The sequence below is a fragment of the Corythoichthys intestinalis genome, chromosome 18 (genome assembly GCF_030265065.1).
Source record: "Corythoichthys intestinalis isolate RoL2023-P3 chromosome 18, ASM3026506v1, whole genome shotgun sequence".
NCBI lineage: Eukaryota > Metazoa > Chordata > Actinopteri > Syngnathiformes > Syngnathidae > Corythoichthys > Corythoichthys intestinalis.
This window is the reverse complement of record NC_080412.1, coordinates 41070395-41094373: the sequence shown is the minus strand read 5'-3', so window position 1 is coordinate 41094373 and position 23979 is coordinate 41070395. Positions and strand designations below refer to the sequence as shown.

Sequence of the window (23979 nt, the reverse complement as noted above, 5' to 3'; positions counted from 1 at the left end):
GTCCAGCTCATCCCTGCAGGAGGGCTTGTGCTAATAGAGCAAACACACAAAAAGATGATTGAGGGGGGGCTGTTGCATGCTTTTATATGCTTCTGCTTAATGGAAGTGTTTAAGGTGGATAGATGTTGAGGTCAGAAACTCAACAGTGTGAGTGGAGCCCTAGAGAAGTATCGATGTGAATTTACTGTGTCTTAAATAGCATTATACCCCCCCCTTTTTTTTTTTAATAGCACTTGTCCTTATTAGGGTTGTTGGTGAGTTTGAGCCTCACTCAGAGCAGATTGTGGGCAAGAAATGGGTTACACCCGGTACTGGTCGCCAGTGTTGGGAATAAGAGGGGGGGAGCCCCCGTTCAACATTTCCACCTGTCTGCAAGACCATCACACATCTGATGGGATTCATGCATGACTGGGTGCAATTAAACACAATTCAAGTAGAGAATCTATCAGTGTCAGGATTAGCGATCAGGCAGGATAGAGTAGGATGTCAACTAGAGCTGAAACGAATACTCGAGCAACTCGAGTAACACGAGTTTAAAAACTGATCCGAGTAATTTTATTCACCTCGAGTAATCGTTTATTTTGACAGCTCTGAGCATCACGTTTGGCTCGGACTACTTTTAATGCGGGACAACGCGCTGATGTCACGTGCGTAGAGGAAGAAGCAAAAAAAACATAAAAAACTTACTGCAGTCGACAGCCGCTACAAACGACACCGACATTTCTAAATACTAGCCCGCACGATGTTACGTTGGTAGCAGGTAGCGTCTGATGAGTCTCATAGAGATCACATGTATGTTGAACTAGATGGATATTGACAGACTTGGCCGCGTCTGGGCAGCGTTAGTAAACAGCCGCCATCTTAAAGCAGTAGAGCGCTAAGCGCTAATAAAGAGCGCTAAGCGCTAATAAATAAGATTAACGTTACTGTCTCTAGCTCACCTAACGTTAGCCCTGCGGAGGGCTAGGCTTCTATTAATTATGACCACTGTCGATGCGTGGCTAACGTGTCTTACATACAGGCTTTAACATAACATAGCGATGTGGAGTGATGAGGGTGTAAAATTAAAACTCAGTAATGCTAACTATCAATTTTAGTTCAGTAGTCATTGCTGGATAAAACACCAAGTAGCACTGGTCCCTAATGTGCTCCAATACAGCCTGTATCATACATTTATTTTGAACACTGCAAAAACTCAAAATCCTATCAGGACTTACAGTTTAGACTAACTTAAAACTTAACTAGAACTTAAAAATGGCTTGTCACAAATAGAAATTCAATTGAAACACGTGGGAAAAAATCCTAACTTTTAAGTAATGTGTGTTAACAAGCGTAACTGCATTTTTAGGTATGTGTATATATATATATATATATATTTATTTTTTTTTAAATAAGATCTAAAGGTTTTTTGAGTGAAAGCAGTGAATTAGTCTTTTTTTTATATTCTCGTTACATCTGAGATGCAATTATTGGCTGTTAAAACAATATACATCATAAATAAAGACATTGATTGACTGAGAATGGTTCAAGATTAGATGAAATGTCTTGTTTTCTCATGTATATTTATAATTGCTCTTCACCTAAAAATATATTTGTTTTATCCGATTACTCGATTAATCGATAGAATTTTCAGTCGATTACTCGATTACTAAAATATTCGATAGCTGCAGCCCTAATGTCAACATATTAAGACTGATTCACATACTGGGTTCTACACCTCACACTGTTGTTTTGTGTATGCTCCCCCTCACCCAATCAAATCTCTTTCTGACTCGCACCCCCCTTATGTCCCCCCCCCTACACCTTCCTGCTTGCTACTTTCTCCTAATAAACAAAACACTATGAATAATCACAATGGGAGTTATCATAATCCCATGATGTGATACATTAAAACTTTTCAGCCCAATAGGACACTCAGATACCCATTCTCCATATCAAGCAGCTGAACAGGAAATGTTAAAACAAAAGTGAATCTCATGGATATTATAATAATAATAATAATAATAATAAATAAGGGTGTAACGGTACATTTATTTGTATTGAACCGTTTCGGTACGTGGTGCTCGGTTCGGAACGGAGGCGTACCGAACGAGTTTCTGACGTCACGTAACCCTTACTTTTCGAGGCTTGGAGTCGATCGGGTTGCAATTTCTTTGTGTAGATTATATTTACTCCATCTTCTCTCCTATAATGGGGACCAACACGGTAGGACAGTATAACCCAGAAACGTCAACGGCGCGACAACGTGGCCGCCGCGAGAACGCAGTGAAACGCAGGCGTTAAAGTCAATCAGCCAATGCACACCAATCGGAGTGCGGCCGTGTGTTAGACGCGTCCCAGAAACGGCTCAACACAACGCACGCAAAAAGAACAGTAGAGTTTATTAGGTGACACCAGACGCGACCCTCCTGCGTCAATACTACTACCAGTAGCTCGGATCGGGCAGAACGGAAGTCACTCGTGTAAAAATAGGGTGGATCCGGTGGATTTTCAGACTAATATGCAATTGTAACCCACTTTTTGAGTCCATCAGATCTCTTGAGTGGTAGATCGGGGCACAGTTGACTTGTCTTTGTTGTTTTACTGTTGTCTTCTCTGCTATAATAATAACCAACACGGCTCTGTGTTCAATACAAAACCCTCCTACCACAACTAAACAAGTAGGAACTAATATTTACGTACTGTAGGAACTAAAGTTATACAACATAAAATATAGAATATAAATGAATACTACATCACATTTGGTAAATATAAACACAAAATAAAATTAATAATAGCCCATTTAAATAAAATAAATTGAAATGACCTAAAACACCAGTAATTAAATATAAGAATAATACACAGATCCTGCTTACACAATTACATTTATTAATTTCTGTGTGGTGCTTTAACTTGAGAAAATCCACCAGTAAAGCTTTTGAAAACCGTTCATAAGAAAAAAAATGATTCATTGAGGCATATCATTTGTAAAATACATGTTAAAATCTTTGTCTTTGGGATTGCTTTTCTCTTTAGCACAGGACTTCTTTTTTCTTCTTTCTTTCCGAAAGAAAGCTGACCAATACGCGGGGTCTGAAAGGCAAATTGTTGTTGGATTATCTTTAAATACCCGCTACTTTTTGAGCAGAATTCTTGCTTTGTATAGTCTAATGTTCCTATTGTTGAAAGCACAAAGGTGTGTAATAAAGAACAAGCACATTTATATTTTACATTTTGTTTGAACCGAACCGTGACCTCAAAACCGAGGTACGTACCGAACCGAGATTTTTGTGTACCATTACACCCCTAATAATAAATCAAATGTATTAATATTTCTGTAAGCACACATACAGCCTTTCTCTGTCAGTTGAGTAGCCAACCTGCAGGTTTATAAAATAAGTGCAAACAACACTAAAAAGAGAAAGCAAGGGAACTATTTGATATTTATTCTATGCTAAACATCCCGACATTTGCTGTGAAGATAATTCAAGCGTGATCAATCAGAATGTCAAGTGTTGCTTTGGTCTGGCTGGTCCGCTTAGCGCCTGTAGCACCTCTGGGGACTTGAAGCTATCACCTCTGCGCCGCCAGGTCTTTCATCACTTTCTTTATCCTTTCAACACTCTATATGCATTTTCTCAATGTGCTTGTATTGACTGAGTGTAGGAGCTTTCTTGTTGTATTTTTGACAACATCTACAAGCTTGCTCACATTTCCAATCGATGTACGGTAGTCTGTACACTGCAAAAACACACCTATTCAAAACGAGTTAAAGTCCCTTGTTTTCAGTGTAAATCTATGAGAAATAAGTGAAATTATCTTCCATATTTAAGTATATTTTAGTCAGATTTCTTGAAATAAGAAAAATAGCTATCTGAAAATAAGATTAAAAGAATTATTTAAAGGAAAAAATTAGTATACCATATTTTTCCGACTATAAATCATAGTTTTTTCATAGTTTGGCTGGGAGTGCAACTCACACTCTGGAGCGATTTATGTGAAATTATTAACATATTATTATTATATGATTTCACATGTTATTTTGGTGTTTTGGAGTGACACTAATGGTTTGGTAAACTTGTTAGCATGTTCTTAATGCTATAGTTATCTGGATAACTCTTAATAGCTATGTTACGTTTACATACCGGCCTCGTTCGCATTTCGTTGTTCATGCATCATGTAACATTATCATACTGTACACTTATTCAGCATGTTGTTCTATATTGTATTTTTATTTTAAATTGCCTTTCAAGATGACATATATGTTCTATGTGTTGGATTTTATCAAGTAAATTTCCCCTAAAAATGCGACTTATACTCCGGTGCGACTTATATACAGTGGGGCAAATAAATATTTAATCAGTAGTCAACCACTAATTGTGCAAGTTCTCCCACTTGAAAATATTAGCGAGGCCTTTAATTGTCAGCATGGTTAAACCTCAACCATGAGAGAAAGAATGTGGGGGGGGGGGAGATTCACATTGTTTGATTTTTAAATAATTTATTTGCAAATCATGGTGGAAAAAAGGTATTTGGTCAATACCAAAAGTTCATCTCAATACTTTGTTATGTACCCTTTGTTGGCAATAACAGAGGCCAAACGTTTTCTGTAACTCTTCACAAGCTTTTCACACACTGTTGCTGGTATTTTGGCCCATTCCTCCATGCAGATCTCCTCTAGATCAGTGATGTTTTGGGGCTGTCGTTGGGCAACACGGACTTTCAACTCCCTCCGCAGATTTTCTATGGAGTTAAGATCTGGAGACTGGCTCGGCCACTCCAGAACCTTGAAATGCTTCTTATGAAGCCACTCCTTTGTTGCCCTGGCTGTGTGTTTGGGATCATTGTCATGCTGAAAGACCCAGCCACGTCTCATTTTCAATGCCCTTGCTGATGGAAGGAGATTTTCACTCGAAATCTCTCGATACATGGCCCCATTCATTCTTTCCTTTACACAGATCAGTCGTCCTGGTCCCTTTGCAGAAAAACAGCCCCGAAGCATGACGTTTCCACCCCCACGCTTCACAGTGGGTATGGTGCAATTCAGTATTCTTTCTCCTCCAAACACCAGAACCTGTGTTTCTACCAAAAAGTTCTATTTTGGTTTCATCTGACCATAACACATCCTCCCAGTCCTCTTCTGGATCATCCAAATGCTCTCTAGTGAACCGCAGACGGGCCTGGACATGTACTTTCTTCAGCAGGGGGACACGTCTGGCAGTCAGGATTGAGTCCCTGGCGGCGCATTGTGTTACTGATAGTAGCCGTGGTTACTGTGGTCCCAGCTCTCTGTCGGTCATTCGCTAGGTCCCCCCGTGTGGTTTTGCGATTTTTGCTCACTCTTCTTGTTATCATTTTGACGCCACGGGGTGAGGAGGGAGTTGAAAGTCCGTGTTAACTGACGACAGCCCCAAAACATCACAGCTCTAGAAGAGATTTCCATGGAGGAATGGGCCAAAATACCAGCAACAGTGTGCGAAGAGTTACAGAAAACGTTTGGCCTCCGTTATTGCCAATAAAGGGTACATAACAAAGTATTGAGATGAACTTTTGGGATAGACCAAATACTTATTTTCCAGCATGATTTGCAAATAAATTATTTAAAAATCAAACAATGTGATTTCCTGTTTTTTCCCCCCACATTCTGTCTCTCATGGATGAGGTTTACCCATGATGACAATTACAGGCCTCTCTAATATTTTCAAGTGGGAGAACATGCACAATTAGTGGTTGACTAAATACTTATTTGCCCTACTGTATGGTTTTTTTCCCCTCTTCGTTGGGCATTTTATGGCAGGTGTGCCTTATACTCAGGTGCGACTTATAGTCCGAAAAATACAGTATTTGACTAGATTTAAGAAAAATAATCTCATTAAGACATTGTAAATTTGCAGTGTAAACTGTAAGTTCAGAAAAATATGTCATATTGGGTACATTCTACCACCACGAATGTCAAGTTACATGTATTTTCGTATCAAGGTTTATCCATTTCTAAGCATAGATCGCATTAGGTGACCAGAAGGGTAGGCGCAGATAAAAGCCCCCCCTCAGAGTCAGTATGATGCATATACCGGTATGCACGCATGGATCATTTTCTGTAGGTGGGAGGAAAACATACACTAGCCTACACGCATGTATCATAGTTTAGCTCATTTGAACATCATTCAAGCAGTGTCAAACCACATACAGTGTTATGTTCTGTATGTTCTGTATGTTATGTATGCAGGGAAAAAAAACCACATAGCTAGTTTCTATTCAATATATCTCAAGTCACACTGTCCCATGTGATACGAAAAGTATTTTTAAAACACCACCTGTTGTAGAAAATAATTTCTTTGCATCAATCTGTGCAAATGATCCCCATGCAATGTCCTGTTGGTGCACCGGAACGAATGAGGCGATTTTAAAGAAGTGAACACAAACAAGTATCAGAAGGTTGAAATATTTACATTCCAAGAAATTTAAAAGAAAATGTTGCCATGGCAACCAAAATGGTGCATGGAACATTTCTCTGGCTCTCAAACTCAACTAGGCTAAATCACTCTTCAGTTATTGATGGAGATGCCGCTTACTTCTGTATGTAAAAACCTCACTTTGGGTACTCAAAAGGTGAAAGGTAACTTTATTTCCGTGTTTATTTAAAAACATTAGAGGGTAATGTAACACTTGATACAAAAAATATATATATATCATTATTGTGATTATTATTATTTTTTTTTTTCCAAATTCCAACCCCCTGAAAATGACATGATCGAACCCGATTTTCGATCTCGTTATCAGATCGGGGATATCCCTACTGATAAACACTTTAAGAGCTCATTTGAGCATGATCAACAAAAACAGGACTCAAGAATTAAGCATACAGTGCCTTGCAAAAGTATTCGGCCCCCTTGAATCTTGCAACCTTTCGCCACATTTCAGGCTTCAAACATAAAGATATGAAATTTAATTTTTTTGTCAAGAATCAACAACAAGTGGGACACAATCGTGAAGTGGAACAACATTTATTGGATAATTTAAACTTTTTTAACAAATAAAAAACTGAAAAGTGGGGCGTGCAATATTATTCGGCCCCTTTACTTTCAGTGCAGCAAACTCACTCCAGAAGTTCAGTGAGGATCTCTGAATGATCCAATGTTGTCCTAAATGACCGATGATGATAAATAGAATCCACCTGTGTGTAATCAAGTCTCCGTATAAATCTACCTGCTCTGTGATAGTCTCAGGGTTCTGTTTAAAGTGCAGAGAGCATTATGAAAATCAAGGAACACACCAGGCAGGTCCGAGATACTGTTGTGGAGTAGTTTAAAGCCGGATTTGGATACAAAAAGATTTCCCAAGCTTTAAACATCTCAAGGAGCACTGTGCAAGCCTTCATATTGAAATGGAAGGAGAATCAGACCACTGCAAATCTACCAAGACCCGGCCGTCCTTCCAAACTTTTTTCTCAACAAGGAGAAAACTGATCAGAGATGCAGCCAAGAGGCCCATGATCACTCTGGATGAACTGCAGAGATCTACAGCTGAGGTGGGAGAATCTGTCCATAGGACAACAATCAGTCGTACACTGCACAAATCTGGCCTTTATGGAAGAGTGGCAAGAAGAAAGCCATTTCTCAAAGATATCCATAAAAAGTCTCGTTTAAAGTTTGCCACAAGCCACCTGGGAGACACACCAAACATGTGGAAGAAGGTGCTCTGGTCAGATGAAACCAAAATTGAACATTTTGGCCACAATGCAAAACGATATGTTTGGCGTAAAAGCAACACAGCTCATCATCCTGTACACACCATCCCCACTGTCAAACATGGTGGTGGCAGCATCATGGTTTGGGCCTGCTTTTCTTCAGCAGGGATGGGGAAGATAGTTAAAATTGACGGGAAGATGGATGCAGCCAAATACAGGAACATTCTGGAAGAAAACCTGTTGGTATCGGCACAAGATCTGAGACTGGGACGGAGATTTATCTTCCAACAGGACAATGATCCAAAACATAAAGCCAAATCTACAATGGAATGGTTCAAAAATAAACGTATCCAGGTGTTAGAATGGCCAAGTCAAAGTCCAGACCTGAATCCAATGGAGAATCTGTGGAAAGAGCTGAAGACTGCTGTTCACAAACACTCTCCATCCAACCTCACTGAGCTCGAGCTGTTTTGCAAGGAAGAATGGGCAAGAATGTCAGTCTCTCGATGTGCAAAACTGATAGAAACATACCCCAAGCGACTTGCAGCTGTAATTGGAGCAAAAGGTGGCGCTACAAAGTATCAACGCAAGGGGGCCGAATAATATTGCACGCCCCACTTTTCAGTTTTTTATTTGTTAAAAAAGTTTAAATTATCCAATCAATTTTGTTCCACTTCACGACTGTGTCCCACTTGTTGTTGATTCTTGACAAAAAATTAAAATTTTATATCTTTATGTTTGAAGCCTGAAATGTGGCGAAAGGTTGCAAGGTTCAAGGGGGCCGAATACTTTTGCAAGGCACTGTATATTCATTAGCCGCCCCCCCCTCCAAAAAAAATATATATATACATACAGTGCCCTCTCACACAAAAATACACATGGTCACAGGCTTCAACTGGGACCGTGTGGTTTGGTCAGATGAGACCAAGATTGAGCTTTTTGGCAACAAACACTCTAAGTGGGTCTGGCGTGCCACGAAAGATGCGCATGCTGAAAAGCACCTCATACCCACTGTGAAGTATGGGGTTAGGTCAGTGATGCTGTGGGGCTGTTTCGCTTCCAAAGCCCCTGGGAACCTTATTAGGGTGCATGGCATCATGAATGCTTTGAAATACCAGGACATTTTAAATCAAAATCTGTTGCCCTCTGCCCGAAAGCTGAAGATGGGTCGTCACTGAGTCTTTCAGCAAGACAATGACCCTAAACATATGGCCAAATCCACACAGAAATGGTTCACCTGACACAAAATCAAGCTCCTCCCATGGCCATCTCAGTCCCCAGACCTTGTTTTGTTGGCAAAAGGGGGTTGTACAAAGTATTAACACCAGGGGTGCTAATAATTGTGACACACATTATTTGATGTCAAATAATTTTTTCTTCATGTGGGATTTTTTCCCCCACTGAATGAATGCACTTGTATTGATGGTTGGATTTTTCTCTTTTTTTCCATTAAGGTCCCATATTATTTGAATTAAAAATATATATATATTAGAAGCTAAAAAACACATCTTTTTCAGGGGTGCCAATAATTATGGAGGGCACTGTATATTTTCCAAAAAACGGAGACAAGGCTGAAGAAGTAGTTTCTGCTCTTGTACCCCTTTTTAAAATAAACTGCTGAATTTTAACGCAAAAGAACTGTTGTGTTTGATAAAACAATACGTCTATATTCTGCCATAGCAGATTCATGGCGCAATAAGCCCCCAAACTATTTTTAATTTGTCTGTTTTACCCCGGAAATTTCCGTTTACAGAAGTCGCGCAACCACTTTTGTTTCAACCCAGCCATTAAAAGAAGGTAAGTAATTATATTTATAATTCGAAATGTCATTTTAGCTTAGAATAATTAACTAAATATGAGGCATCAGTTAACCCTTGAGAGTCGAAGGACGCGCCGGCGCGTCCTCAGCCCACGTCGTCTTTGAAGCACCCTCACGTTTTAATTACGTCACCCACATGCCTTTGGTTGGTCTCGTTTTAAAGTGCGGAAGTTGCGGTTTACTCTCGTTATTATTTGAAGTCAATCGACCAACTAGAACGTGAGATATTGTCATTTAAGTTTTATAGTTTTATTGTCCTCTCAAAAAAACATTAAAACGCTGCATGGATCATTTGTTTATGTCTATATTTCCATCATTTCTTGTCCTTTTTCAAAACGGAAGCTCCATGAAAAAAACACAAATCAAACGAACCCTTTCGAAGTCACAGTGGAAGCACAAAATGCGTTTTTTTTTTTTAATAAATATAACTGCCGTGCGAGGTTCTACCGAACGAGAGGGAGGAGTGTTCTGAAGCAGCGAGCTGGCGAGCGACGGCCGTTTGGATCGAGCAGCGACTTTGTGTGACTTTGACAATGAACGGAAAACTAAATTTAGCGCAAGCAATTGTGCTTTTTGATCAACTTGAGGAAGAGGATGGTCCAAATTCGTCATCATCGTCTTCTTCGGAAGAGTCCTCGAGTGAAGATAGTGACGGATTTGAACACGTGGGTGACGCCATCGACGAGCAGAGGTAAGCCAACTCACTCTTTTTTTTTTATGCTTAAAAAGTTTCTTTTGAAAGTTTCTTTTGATATTACAAGACAAAGTTAATTTTGATGCAATATAAGTGTGTGTTTGTGCATATAATAATAAAATGTGCATATCAGATCAAAGTCGAACGTGCACTGTGGGTATCCCAGGCAGGAATTTATCATTTGTGTTCTTCTTTCTATATGAAGATTAGGGATGTAGCACATATTCAGCTATGGTATTCTTTCTATTGTCATACATATAGATTTCCATTATTATTTATTGCTGTATATATTTTTATTTTATACTTTATTATTTTCATAAATACTGACTTTTTTTCATGTACATTTATAGTGACAATGAAAGTAAAGTGAAATGAAAATGGTGGAAAGAGGACCGACACCCCATGGAAGTGTGAGCTGTGTGATGTAGCCCTGTGTCTAATTCCAGGACGAAACTGCTTTTCGGAGTGGCAAGCCTGACAAAAATTTAACTTGTTTATTGTAAATATTTTTGAAAATACTTTTTTTCCCAGTGTTATATATATATATATTTTCCCACAATCAGTCTTCTCAATTTGTGTATATAAATGGGTGTTCAAGAAGCTTGATTGTGTGTACATAGTTTTCATCAGGTGATGGGCCGCAATACCTAAACTCATAAAGAGATGGCCTCTACTTTTTGTGTTAGATGGTATATATTTTTTCACTGTTCTTCACTGTTTGGTCTGCTGTATATAACCTGTTTTGACTAGAGCATGTATAAAGGCAAAAAACGCCTATGGCTATACCTGTTGTTTATGTTGAATTGTCAAATATAAGACTATTTATTCTAAATTTTTTTGGTTGAATGTTCATCCTAACATGTTGAATAAATATTACAAAGTTTCAAAACGGTTCGTTACGCATGTTTGGTTGTCAATTGGACATCAATATTAAAAATTTTGACAAAACGATTTTGGAATTTTTGGTCTTTTTGGGCCCAAAATGATGATTTATAATTGGTTAGTGAAGGAAACAACAGTTTGGACATGAAGTTCAAGGTGTCACAAAAAAAGGGACCAAACCAGGCCGTCGTAAACAATTCTTCCTTTGAAATATAAAGGCAACTTCAAAGGCATGCAAAATCAGACAAAATAGGCCCAGACCTTAAAGGGTTAAAAAAAAAAAAAAAACTTAAAAAAACTATTCACTTGCATATCCTAAACTTTTAAACAAATTACGTCACAATAAAAAAATGGTGTCTGTAAAAAAGTCACAGATATCTACCACATAACTTTCGCTTAATTGTATTTTTTTGTTACTTTCGCATTTTCTCCGATCTGTTAGATGATAAATAATGGATCCAAACACAGGTAAATATATGAAAAATAAAAAAAAACTCTCGACCACTCCCTGATGCCTGTGATTTCTGCATTGTTACCCTTGTTATATTACCATGTTTCACCCATAAAATCCCCCAAAAATCCTCCTTTGGCCATTCACAGCCTGTGTCTTGACACTCAGTGATACATGCGACATGGGAATTTTTGGTTCGAAACAAGGTAAGTACGCGATAATATCTCGTTAAAATAATGGCGTCTGTAATTCTGCTCTCCTGTGCTCTCGCCTCCAGATAGGGTTTTGCTGTTTAAAAGATTTTTTTTTTTTTTTTTTTAAATACCCTACTGTTCAAAATTTTTCTTCCCCCAGAAAATTGATATTTGAAGCTTTCCAATGATGTATCACATCACACATGCATATCGGATAATTTTGAAATTTGGCCAAATTGGGGCTCTCAGAGTGGAACTTCAAGTCACCTGAGTGTTTTCCGCCATATACTTTATTGTAAGTTGATCTATTTACTTTTTTTCTTTAATATTAAAGAGCACACGCTGATGTTACGTAGAGGTGTACTTGTAATCATCTTTTTATATACAAATGATGCTATTTACAGTGGTGCAGAGAGTTGGGGTGGGGGGTGGGGGTTACGTCTTTCTAAGGGGGTGGCGTGACAGAAAATAATTGAGAAGCACCGATGTAGTGTGTGTGTGGGAGGGGACAGCAGGTGCTAATGTAAAATCTGTAGTGGGCCCTTCCAGACGACCATGGGGTCGGGGCTGACAGAGATATTTTAACTCTATATTACAGTTGCGTGCATCATATTACCTTTCTGCTTGACCCTTGCCCAACCACATCCCCTTTACGCCGGCAAACCAGGTCCCCTTGAGGCCTGGGCCCGGGTGCGACTGTGCCTCTCGTACCCCCTTAAGTTCCGCCCCAGCTATGGAACCAAATACATAATCAAATTCCCCCTTAGGATACAGTATACAGTGGGGCAAATGAGTATTTAGTCAACCACTAATTGTGCAAGTTCTCCCACTTGAAAATATTAGAGAGGCCTGTAATTGTCAACATGGTTAAACCTCAACCATGACAGACAGAATGTGGAAAAGAAAAACAGAAAATCACATTGTTTGATTTTTATATAATTTATTTGCAAATCATGGTGGAAAATAAGTATTTGGTCAATACCAAAAGTTCATCTCAATACTTTGTTATGTACCCTTTGTTGGCAATAACGGAGGCCAAACGTTTTCTGTTACTCTTCACACACTGTTGCTGGTATTTTGGCCCATTCCTCCATGCAGATCTCCTCTAGAGCAGTGATGTTTTGGGGCTGTCGTTGGGCAAAACGGAATTTCAACTCCTTCCACAGATTATCCATGGGGTTGAGATCTGGAGACTGGCTAGGCCACTCCAGGACCTTGAAATGCTTCTTACGAAGCCACTCCTTTGTTGCCCTTGCTGTGTGTTTGGGATCATTGTCATGCTGAAAGACCCAGCCACGTCTCATCTTCAATGCCCTTGCTGATGGAAGGAGATTTTCACTCAAAATCTCTCGATACATGGCCCCGTTAATTCTTTCCTTTACACAGATCAGTCGTCCTGGTCCCTTTGCAGAAAAACAGCCCCAAAGCATGATGTTTCCACCCCCATGCTTCACAGTAGGTATGGTGCAATTCAGTATTCTTTTTCCTTCAAACAAGAGAACCTGTGTTTCTACCAAAAAGTTCTATTTTGGTTTCATCTGACCAGAACACATTCTCACAGTCCTCTTCTGGATCATCCAAATGCTCTCTAGTGAACCGCAGACGGGCCTGGACATGTACTTTCTTCAGCAGGGGGACACGTCTGGCTGTGCAGGATTTGAGTCCCTGGCGGCGCATTGTGTAACTGATAGTAGCCTTTGTTACTGTGGTCCCAGTTCTCTGTAGGTCATTCACTAGGTCCCCCTGTGTGGTTCTGGGATTTTTGCTCCCTGTTGTTGTTATCATTTTGACGCCACAGGGTGAGGAGGGAGCTGAAAGTCCGTGTTGCCCAACGACAGCCCCAAAACATCACTGCTCTAGAGGAGATCTGCAAGGAGGAATGGGCCAAAATACCTAAAACAGTGTGTGAAAAGCTTGTGAAGAGTTACAGAAGACGTTTGGCCTCCGTTATTGCCAACAAAGGGTACATAATAAAGTATTGAGATTAACCTTTGGTGTAGACCAAATACTTATTTTCCACCATGAACTGCAAACAAATTCTTTAAAAATCAAACAATGTGATTTTCTGTTTTTTTTTTCCCACATTCTGTCTCTCATGGTTGAAGTTTAACCATGTTGACAATTGCAGGCCTCTCGAATATTATCAAGTGGGAGAACTTGCACAATTAGTTGTTGACTAAATACTTATTTGCCCCACTGTATTTTATAGTGGTATGGCCCTCTGTGAGCCAGGAGACACAAAAAGACAGACAAATTATTTTTCTACTCTTCAAAATGAAGACAATTTATTCTCTTTTGCTTCAATTTCAATCAAAATCGAACCATTATTTCTGCGCCACGTCGGTCACCTTACAAAATCTTTGAAATTGGACTTTTAACATATGAACCAACAAATTAAATTATCATACACCACAGTTATTTCTTTATTTTGATCACAATGAAACCAACTCCGTTGCCCTAGAATCAGCAACGTTTTTCCTTTTATCTTACCGGAACATGGACGTAGCCTGCAACTCTCAAACATTGGCGGGATTCTTTTTTGCAGCCACACTACCTAGTTTTTCATATAAAGTAGTTCACTGTACATGTAAAAGCAAATTCTCCTCCAGGCGGCTGTCCTAGTAAAAACACTGAATGACAAATATAGACCCCACTGCTCTGGCCCTTTTTTATTTTCTTGTTTAGCCTTGATAACGTTAACCACTGTGTAACTCTGACCACTCTGCTGGCTTGTTTCTAAAAAGCCATGTTGTGACTAATTAGCGAAACGCGTAGGAGTACTGCGTGGCTCTCGAATAATAATATTTAACTCCTGGGTGAAGAAAATGCATGCTTGAAAGAAACAGAAAAGACAGAGATGGAGACGTGTCATTTGTATGCATGCAAAAAAAAAAAAACTTGGAAAAGTATCCGTCTTTGTATATTGGCAAGCACATTCAGAAAGTTTCATGAAGTAGTCCCAGCATCGCTGACGAGACAGCATTTTATAATAGCAAACATGCCATATGTTCACCTGGTCATCTCCATGGTGTCCTTGGTGAGGTACACAATCCAGTAGACCAGGTTGAAGGCGCCGAAGGAAAGCGGGAAGAGGATGCGAGAGTATTTGTCGATAATGCTCGTGCCCGTCAAGACGTTGTTGGCTGGCATGGCTGAGCCTTGCTGCAGAAAGGCCTGGGCGCTGACGGGCGGATTGGGGAAGGTTTTGGCCGGGCGGTCAAAGAGGGGCGCCGAATTCATCCTCTTCTTCAACACGTTGCTCGCATCTGCCTGGGATAGAGAAGGGAAATTCACTTTTGAAAAAGAAAGCTAGCATGATGTAATACAGGCTGTCCATAAAGTCTCTTTACCATTTAAAAAAATATATTAAAAATTAGGGTTGTTCGATCATGTTTTTTTGCTCCCGATCCGATCCCGATCGTTTTAGTTTGAGTATCTGCCGATCCCGATATTTCCTGACCCGACTGCTTTTTTTGCTCCCGATTCAATTCCAATCATTCCCGATAATTTTTCCCGATCATATACATTTTGGCAATGCATTAAGAAAAAAATGAATAAAACTCGGACGAATATATACATTCAACATAAAGTACATAAGTACTGTATTTCTTTATTATGACGATAAATCCTCAAGATGGCATTTACATTATTAACAACGAGAGGGATCCACGGATAGAAAGACTTGTGACTTTGTATATTGTGACTAAATATTGCCATCTAGTGTATTTGTTGAGCTTTCAGTAAATGATACTGAAGGCCATGCCCAAATGCATGATGGGAAATGGAACCATGACTGTGCGTAGTGCTACCAATGGATATATCTTCTCTGCGTTGGCAAATAACATAAGGTGTTAAGAAAAGGATCAATTGCTCCCTTGCTTCCCCACATTGCTTCCCATGATATTTCTAATCGTAGGGAGAGGGATTGTAAGGCTTTAGCCAATTAAAAAATGGCTCCAAAGGCTGCCAAATTTCACTCTACTCATTTTACGCTGCCTTTTAGCTCGCTATATAGGCAAAACGGCGCCATTACAGATGGACAATGACATGCGACAATGCGTGAGTGGATCGTGCAGCGCATGCATTAATTGCGTTAAATATTTTAACGTGATACATTTTAAATTAATTACCGCCGTTATTGGGATAAATTTGATAACCCTACCTTAAGCCTAAACTAAAGACTCTGGATAAGTGTAACATATTATGTCTGTAACGTTAAATACAATTAGAAAACGATTTAATTAAAAAAAATATATATATATATATATTAAAAAAAGGCATGGCCGATATTTTTTTGCCGATTCCGATACTTTGAAAATGACGTGATCGGACATCTCTATTAAAAATGCAATTGATTTGATATTTTATTCAGATTTGTTCTATTGTATTCAGTGTTTATTAAAGTTTTTTATTACACTGCATTTGTGTGTTTCAGGGATCCTGTGTGTTTTAGTGATGAGGCAACCTTGTTCAGGGAAACTGAACAAACACAATGTAAGAATCTGGTGATCAGAACACCCCAACTTGACTAGAGAAATTGAGCGTAATAGCCCAAAGGTGAATGTGTGGTGTGGGATCATGTGAAATCGAATAATTGGTCCGTTTTTCTTCATTGAGACATCAATTTCTGCAAATGTTTACCTTGACTTTTTAACTGAATACAGTGCCCTCCATAATTATTGGCACCCCTGAAAAATATGTGTTTTTTAGCTTCTAATATATATATATATTTAATCCAAATGATATGGGACCTGAATGGGAAAAAAAAGAGAAAAATCCAACCTTCAATACAAGTGCGTTCATTCAGTGGGGAAAAAAATCCCAAATAAAGAAATAATTATTTGACATCAAACAATGTGTGTCACAATTATTAGGACCCCTGGTGTTAATACTTTGTACAACCCCCTTTTGTCAACAAAACAGCACCTAATCTTCTCCTATAGTGTTTCACAAGCTTGATTTTGGGTCTGGTGAACCATTTCTGTGTAGATTTGGCCAAATGTTTAGGGTCATTGTCTTGCTGAAAGACCCAGTGACGACCCATCTTCAGCTTTCGGGCAGAGGGCAACAGATTTTGATTTTTAAAATGTCCTGGTATTTCAAAGCATTCATGATGCCATGCACCCTAACAAGGTTCCCAGGGCCTTTGGAAGCGAAACAGCCCCACAGCATCACTGACCCACCCCCATACTTCACAGTGGGTATGAGGTGCTTTTCAGCATGCGCATCTTTCGTGGCAAGCCAGACCCAATTAGAGTGTTTGTTGCCAAAAAGCTCAATCTTGGTCTCACACAAAAATACGCACGGTCCCAGGCTTCAACTGATGATCAATCAAGCTCCTCCCATGGCCATCTCAGTCCCCAGACCTTGTTTTGTTGGCAAAAGGGGGTTGTACAAAGTATTAACACCAGGGGTGCTAATAATTGTGACACACATTATTTGATGTCAAATAATTGTTTCTTTATGTGGGATTTTTCCCCACTGAATGAATGCACTTGTATTGAAGGTTGGAATTTTTTCTTTTTTTTCCATTAAGGTCCCATATTACTTGAATTTAAAAAATTATTAGAAGCTAAAAAACACATCTTTTTCAGGGGTGCCAATAATTATGGAGGGCACAGTATATGGCACCACAACTGAATGACCTTCAACCAACCATCATTTTTCAGCAAGATGGTGAACCACCACATTGGGGGCTGCATGTTCGTGGGTTCCTCAATCAAAACATTTCCAGACCGGTGGATTGGAAGGGATGGGCCAATTCCTTGGCCGCCACGTTCACCAGATATCACTCCCCTGGACTTCTTTCTATGGGGCTATGTTAAAAATATCGTGTATCGGACAACGATAAGGGACATTACTGACCTTAAAGGGATCCTCTATTTTTAAGTCAAGTAATTCTTAAAAGATAAATGTTAGTATGAGTTATAATAATAATATATTAAAACCCCTCTTAATGTTTTTGTTTTAAAGACTTGTAGGATCTAGTAAGCCACAATTGTTCTCTTTTACTAAAATATGTTATTAGAAAAATAAAATATTGCCATTGATTTAAAAATATATAATTTTTAGTACGTTTTTACCAACGGAGGACACCATGTTTTATGCGTGCGATGGACGCTCGGGGTGATGACGTAGTTTGTCACTGTCACTAGATGAACACTACCAGTGTTCTGCAATTCGGTTAAAAGCGGTGAGTACTTACTATTTGTGTTTTTATAGTCTTTAATTACCTTTTCATTGCCTTAAAATACTTTTTCCATGTGTCTCCCTCTAATAATTTTAAGCATTGGTGTTTTCTTGTGGTAGATTTAAAGCAGATTGTTGATGTGTTGACCACATTAGTCACATAGCGTATTTAAACCACCCTTAATTTGATAATAATATTTTTAAGTGTTTTCTTCAGGCATTTTAGAATATTCGGTCCGTATGCCTCCAAAAAGAACAAGCTGAAAGCGCACGGTCGTACTTTGGGTGTCAAATTCGCCTCTTGTCAAACGTTTTTCCGGTGTAGAACATTTTGGCAGAACACCGGTTTTGTCCTTTGTACTCTCGTCTCATCTCATCCTGTCTTTCCTGTTCATTTTGCTTGTGCTGCTTGTTTTGTGAAATATCTACAGTGCTGTCATGCTCATTAATGTTCCTCTCGGGTTCAAATTGAACAGATGACATGTTTATGTCGCTAGAGTCATACTGTGGAAGCCCGGAAACGTAACCCTGGGACATCACCGCCCTGTGACGTCAACAACAATGGTGACCTAATAGTTAAACTAATTTTACAAATTGAATTAAAACGAAAAGATCAAGAAGGGTTTTAATATCAAATTATTTTAACTCATATTAATGTTATCTTTTAAGAACTAGTCTTTCTATCCGTGAATCCCGTTAAACGTGACTAATGCGGTCAACAGATCAACAATCTGCTTTAAAGCTAGAACAAGAAAGCACAATGCTTAAAGTATGAGAGGGAAACTCGTGCAAAATGTATTTTGAGGTAATAAAAAAGACTCAATAAAAACACAAATAGTAAGTACCCGCTGCTTTTACCCAATGTGTGCTTGTGTACACATCTCGCCGTGTATAAGGAATTGCAGAACACCGGTAGTGTTCATGTGGCAAGTTTGTCTGTGACAGCTGCGGACTCCGCACTGTTGCTGCTTGCAGGTAGCGTTTAGTAACATTAACTAACACCAAGAGGACCATGTTATTTTTTTCTACATCAATATTATGTGTATTGTTTAGATGCAATCATTAACAAGTCTGTTTGTCAATCTGTTACGGTCTGCGAACGCGGAAGCAAGCAGACAACAATAACAGAGGGATTGGATAAAAGGGTTAATTGAACACACAAAAAACACACAATCGCGTAAAGGGTCCGTGACAGTAGATTGGGATCAATTTTTAAAAATGTTAAAGTGATCCTCTAACTTGAATACATGTAGGCTCTAATAAACCACAATTCTTCTCTTGTACTCAAATATGTTAGAAACACATAAAATGTTAAATCAATGGCAATATTTTATAATATTTAATCCATATTTTGACTTAGTTGGCGCCATGGTTTGCGGTCTCGCAGTGATGACGTCATTGGGATCTTTCCAAATGTGTAGCGTGTTCAACAATTCCTTATTGCTGCTTAAACTCGCAAAGTAAAATCCTAAGATGTGCTGCTTTTGGATGCAATTTCCAGTCAAATGGAAACAAGGGGAGTGAAGTGAGTGGTCAAGGTGGAATTATTATTTTTAGTGAATAAATGTGCATAAGTGGAAGCTTCTCCCCCTTTTTGGTCCCTGTATGCACGTATCCTACCCACCACGCGTTACAACTGGCGCCCGAACATTTTTCCTGGATCCTCAGTCAAGTAAGGGATCCGTCTATTTTCTTGATCCGACGGTCCCACCGCGTCTGCAATATTGGTTTCGGATCTGTCCATTTTTTTGATTCGTCGGTCCCACAGCGGCTTTTCGGATCAGTCTGTTTTATGGAATCGACGGCCTGATCGCCGCTGCGACATTGCCATGGGATCTGTCTAATTCCTGGATCTTTGAGTGAGTAAAAAACACGGATTTGGATTACTATTGCTATCTTTTATGTTGACTATTCTTCGTGAGAGTTTTCCCCAAATCATACCAAATGACTAAAGCACTATGGCACGCTACAGTGACGACAGTGACTCTGACGTGGACCTTACAACAATGTTGGAGTTCGTCAGGGAACGCGTGTTTGCGTACTGCTGAGCTCCCAAGTTAAGAGTGGTCAAGGTGGAAATATTATTTTTTGAGAATAAATGTGCATAAGTGGACGCTTCTCTCCTTTTTGGTACTTTTATACACGTATCCGAGCTACCACACGTTACAATGTACAAGACATGGATAACACAAGGTGTGCTCTTTGGCCTGTACTGTATGTAAAGCACACGACAGCTCTGGATGCTAACAATCTACATAATTATATTGGGATAAGTTTGAAACGCAGTATGCTTACCTTGAATATCTGCTAATGAAACTGGAGTTCCAAACAGCACTCTCTCGCATCACCAGTTTTGCCCAACTTTTGTCTTATCAGGTATTTGCTGCACGCATTTTTCCCTGAAGCATGTCTTGTGAACGGCCGACAGTTCTGTCCTGCTCTTCACTTTTCAGGTCTGGTTCAAATAGGAAGGGTAGAACTGACGACATGTTGGGAAAACTAACAAGTGACACGCTGGAATTTCGGCAACGGGACCGGTGACGTCACGCACTGCGACGTAACAAGAATGGCGACTTATCAGTTAAAATAATTTTACAAACTTTATTAAAACAAAAACATTAAGAGGGGTTTTAATATCAAATTATTATAACTCATACTAACATTTATCTTTTAAGAATTAATTGTCTTAAAAATAGAGGATCCCTTTAAAAAAAAAAAAAAGGAGGTAAAATCACGGTGAGAGGCAGATGGACAATAAAAAAAATAAAAAAAACAAGACAAGAAGGCAACCACAAACTGTCAAATGGCAGAAAGTCAATATCTCGGCAAGCCGCCTAGGATCGGTTTAAAGACACTGCTAATGAGTTGGAATTGGATGCGGGTACGACATCGTGAACTCAACCCACAACTATGTAACAAAACAATCTGACCAGCAGCAGAATGTGACAAAATCATGCCAGTCGTCATACTAACTTCGCTTGCTAGCTAGCACAGCTATTCCCCAAGTCCAGCCTAACCGTGTCATCACCCCAAAATGGCGCACTCCGTAGGTCAAAACGTACTAAATTTCATAGATTTTTAAATCAATGGCAATACTTTATGTGTTTTTAATAACATATTTTAGCCAACTTACAATTGAACAGCAATTGACAATTAGAACCCACAAGGCTTTAGGGCCGTGGTTCCCTTTAAAAACTTTGTTTAAATATTGAGAAACAGCAGACAAGTAGCTCGACAAAGGGAATCAATGATGGCTGTTCTATTCCCAAAAGGGATTTCAGCATTTTTTGGGGAGGGCAGGAATCCAAACATATTGACACATGGTTATAGGCATGCCTCATCAAGTTTGAGTAAACCAAACCCATGCTCCATGCTGTAAATCACACGCGGTGTGCAAGGAGAGAAACACTAAAGTACTTCTGGGAATTGGGTCAAAAAACACCATGTCGCCAGCAGATAGTCAGCGTGAGAGCGAGACTGCCAGCCGGTGCAATAATCCAAAGAAAACAGCACGGAATCTTTTACCTGCAGTAGCCCAGAAATAGAACAAACACTGAGCTTTGAGATTATCCAAGTCCACTCTACAAAGAAAAATGACATTAAAGTGCAAAAAAAAAAAAAAAATGTTTCAATTTTACAATTTATGGACTGAGAGTGAGACAGTATTACACCAGTTATAGGATAATTTGCCAATCCATTGAACATGACTGTAACACCAATGTTAAGGTGCCATGAAATTCAATATACACATACAGTATCAACCTTTCCCAAAGGAATTCAAGACACACACTGTTCTCTTTGCCTGTCACCTCTAAAACCTTTCTCTGTCTGAATGAATTTCCAAATAAAATGTATCTCAGTTTAAACAAAAACATAGGGACAACATCAGTTTTGTGGGGAAACTACAGCACTGCTCCCATATTAATGAGCCTCCTTCTTTCTAATATTTCTCATCGCCGCCCTTCTCTCACCCAGCTCACCATCACCATTCTTGTTTGCAGTCTAGTCACCTCCCGGATGGATTATTGTCATTCACTACTCTTCGATCCACAAATAAATCCCTCCAGAAACTGCAGCTCCTCCAAAACTCAGCAGCGCGCCTCATCACGCCAACCTCATCAGCCACCATCCTCCGTCAACTCAACTGGCTTCCAGTAAAACAAAGAATTAATTGAAAGATCATCCTCATCACCTTTTAAGGTCCTCGCGGTCCAGCCCCATCCTATTTACAGTGGTATGAAAAAGTATCTGAACCTTTTGGAATTTCTCACATTTCTGCATAAAATCACCATCAAATGTGATCTGAGCTTTGTCAAAATCACACAGATGAAAAAACAGTGTCTGCCTTAACTAAACCACCCAAACATTTAAATGTTTTCATATTTTAATGAGGATAGTGTGCACACAATGACAGAAGGGGGAAAAATAAGTAATTTGTGCCCCCCCATTCTTGGGAGCAATAACTTCAACCGGACGTTTCGTGTAGCTGCAGATCAGTCTGGCACATTGATCAGGACTAGGGCTGTCAAAATTATCGCGTTAATTAATTTTTTAAAATTAATCACGTTAAAATATTTGACGCAATTAGTGCACAAATGCCCCGCTCAAACAGATTAAAATGACAGCAAAGTGAAATGTGTACTTCTTGTGTTTTTCCGAGTTTTATCGCCCCCTGCTGGCGCTTGGGTGTGACTGATTTTATAGGCTTTAGCACCCATGAGCATTGTGTAAGTAATTATTGACATCAACAATGGCGGGCTACTAGTTTCTTTTTTGATTGAAAATTTTACAAATTTTACTAAAACGAAAACATTAAGAGGGGTTTTAATATAAAATTTCTATAACTACACTAGATGACATCTGTTATAAGCATTCATGAATGTTTATGACAGTGTCACATCATAATGTCATCATGATTGTCTTATGACAGTTTTATGGCACCACTATCAAATAAAGTGTTTCCAAATACCATAACTATCAATTAGGGCTGTCAAAATTATCGCGTTAACAGGCGTTCATTTTTTAAATTAATCACGTTAAATTATTTGACGCAATTAACGCAGATGCCCTGCTCAGAGAGATTTATGTGACAGTACAGTGAAACGCTCACTTGTTGTGTTTTATGGAGTTTTGCTGCCCTCTGCTGGCGCTTGGGTGCGACTGATTTTATAGGCTTCAGCACCGATGATCATTGTTTAAGTAATTATTGACATCAACAATGGCGGGCTACTAGTTTATTTTTTGATTGAAAATTTTATAAATTTTATTAAAACGAAAACATTAAGAGGGGTTTTAATATAACATTTCTATAACTTGTACTAACATCTATCTTTTAAGAACTACAAGTCTTTCTATCCATGGATCGCTTTAACAGAATGTTAATAATGGTAATGCCATCTTGTTGATTTATTGTTATAATAAACAAATACAGTACTTATGTACCGTATGTTGAATGTATATATCCATCTTGTGTCTTATCTTTCCATTCCAACAATAATTTACAGAAAAACATGGCATATTTTATAGATGGTTTGAATTGCGATTAATTGTGTTTAGTTACGATTAATTAATTTTTAAGCTGTAATTAACTCGATTAAAAATTTTAATCGTGTGACACCCCTAATCTGGACTAATCTCGGCCAATTGTTCTCTACAAAACTGCTGTAGTTCAGTCAGATTCCTGGGATGTCTGGCATGAATCGCTGTCTTTAGGTCATGCCACAGCATCCAAATGGGGTTCAAGTCTGGACTTTGACTTGGCCACTCCAGAATGTGTATTTTGTTCTTCTGAAAACATTCTGAAGTTGATTTACTTCTGTGTTTTGGATCATTGTCTTGTTGCAGCATCTATCCTCTTTTTAGCTTGAAATGTCTGACAGACGCACAGGTTTTCCTGCAAAACATCCTGACAAACTTTTGAATTTTATCTTCCATTAATGATTGCAAGTTGTCCAGGCCCTGAGGCAGCGAAACAACCCCAAATCATGATGCTCCCTCCACCATGCTTCACGGTGGGGGTAGGGTGTTGATGTTGATGAGCTGTTCCATTTTTTTCTCCACACTTGACGTTATGTGTTACTCCCA

The 23979-nt window shown here is 39.1% G+C and overlaps 1 protein-coding gene across 1 annotated transcript in view; it reads right to left on the bottom strand.

Annotated features, from left to right (window-relative positions):
• Positions 1 to 23979, bottom strand: part of gabra6b (gamma-aminobutyric acid type A receptor subunit alpha6b) — an 84773-nt gene that overhangs the window by 10857 nt on the left and 49937 nt on the right. Inside the window, exon 9 of the mRNA XM_057819992.1 lies at positions 14720 to 14976. Within this exon, the coding sequence (XP_057675975.1) occupies positions 14720 to 14976 (257 nt within the window). The remainder of the gene's footprint in view (positions 1 to 14719; positions 14977 to 23979) is intronic.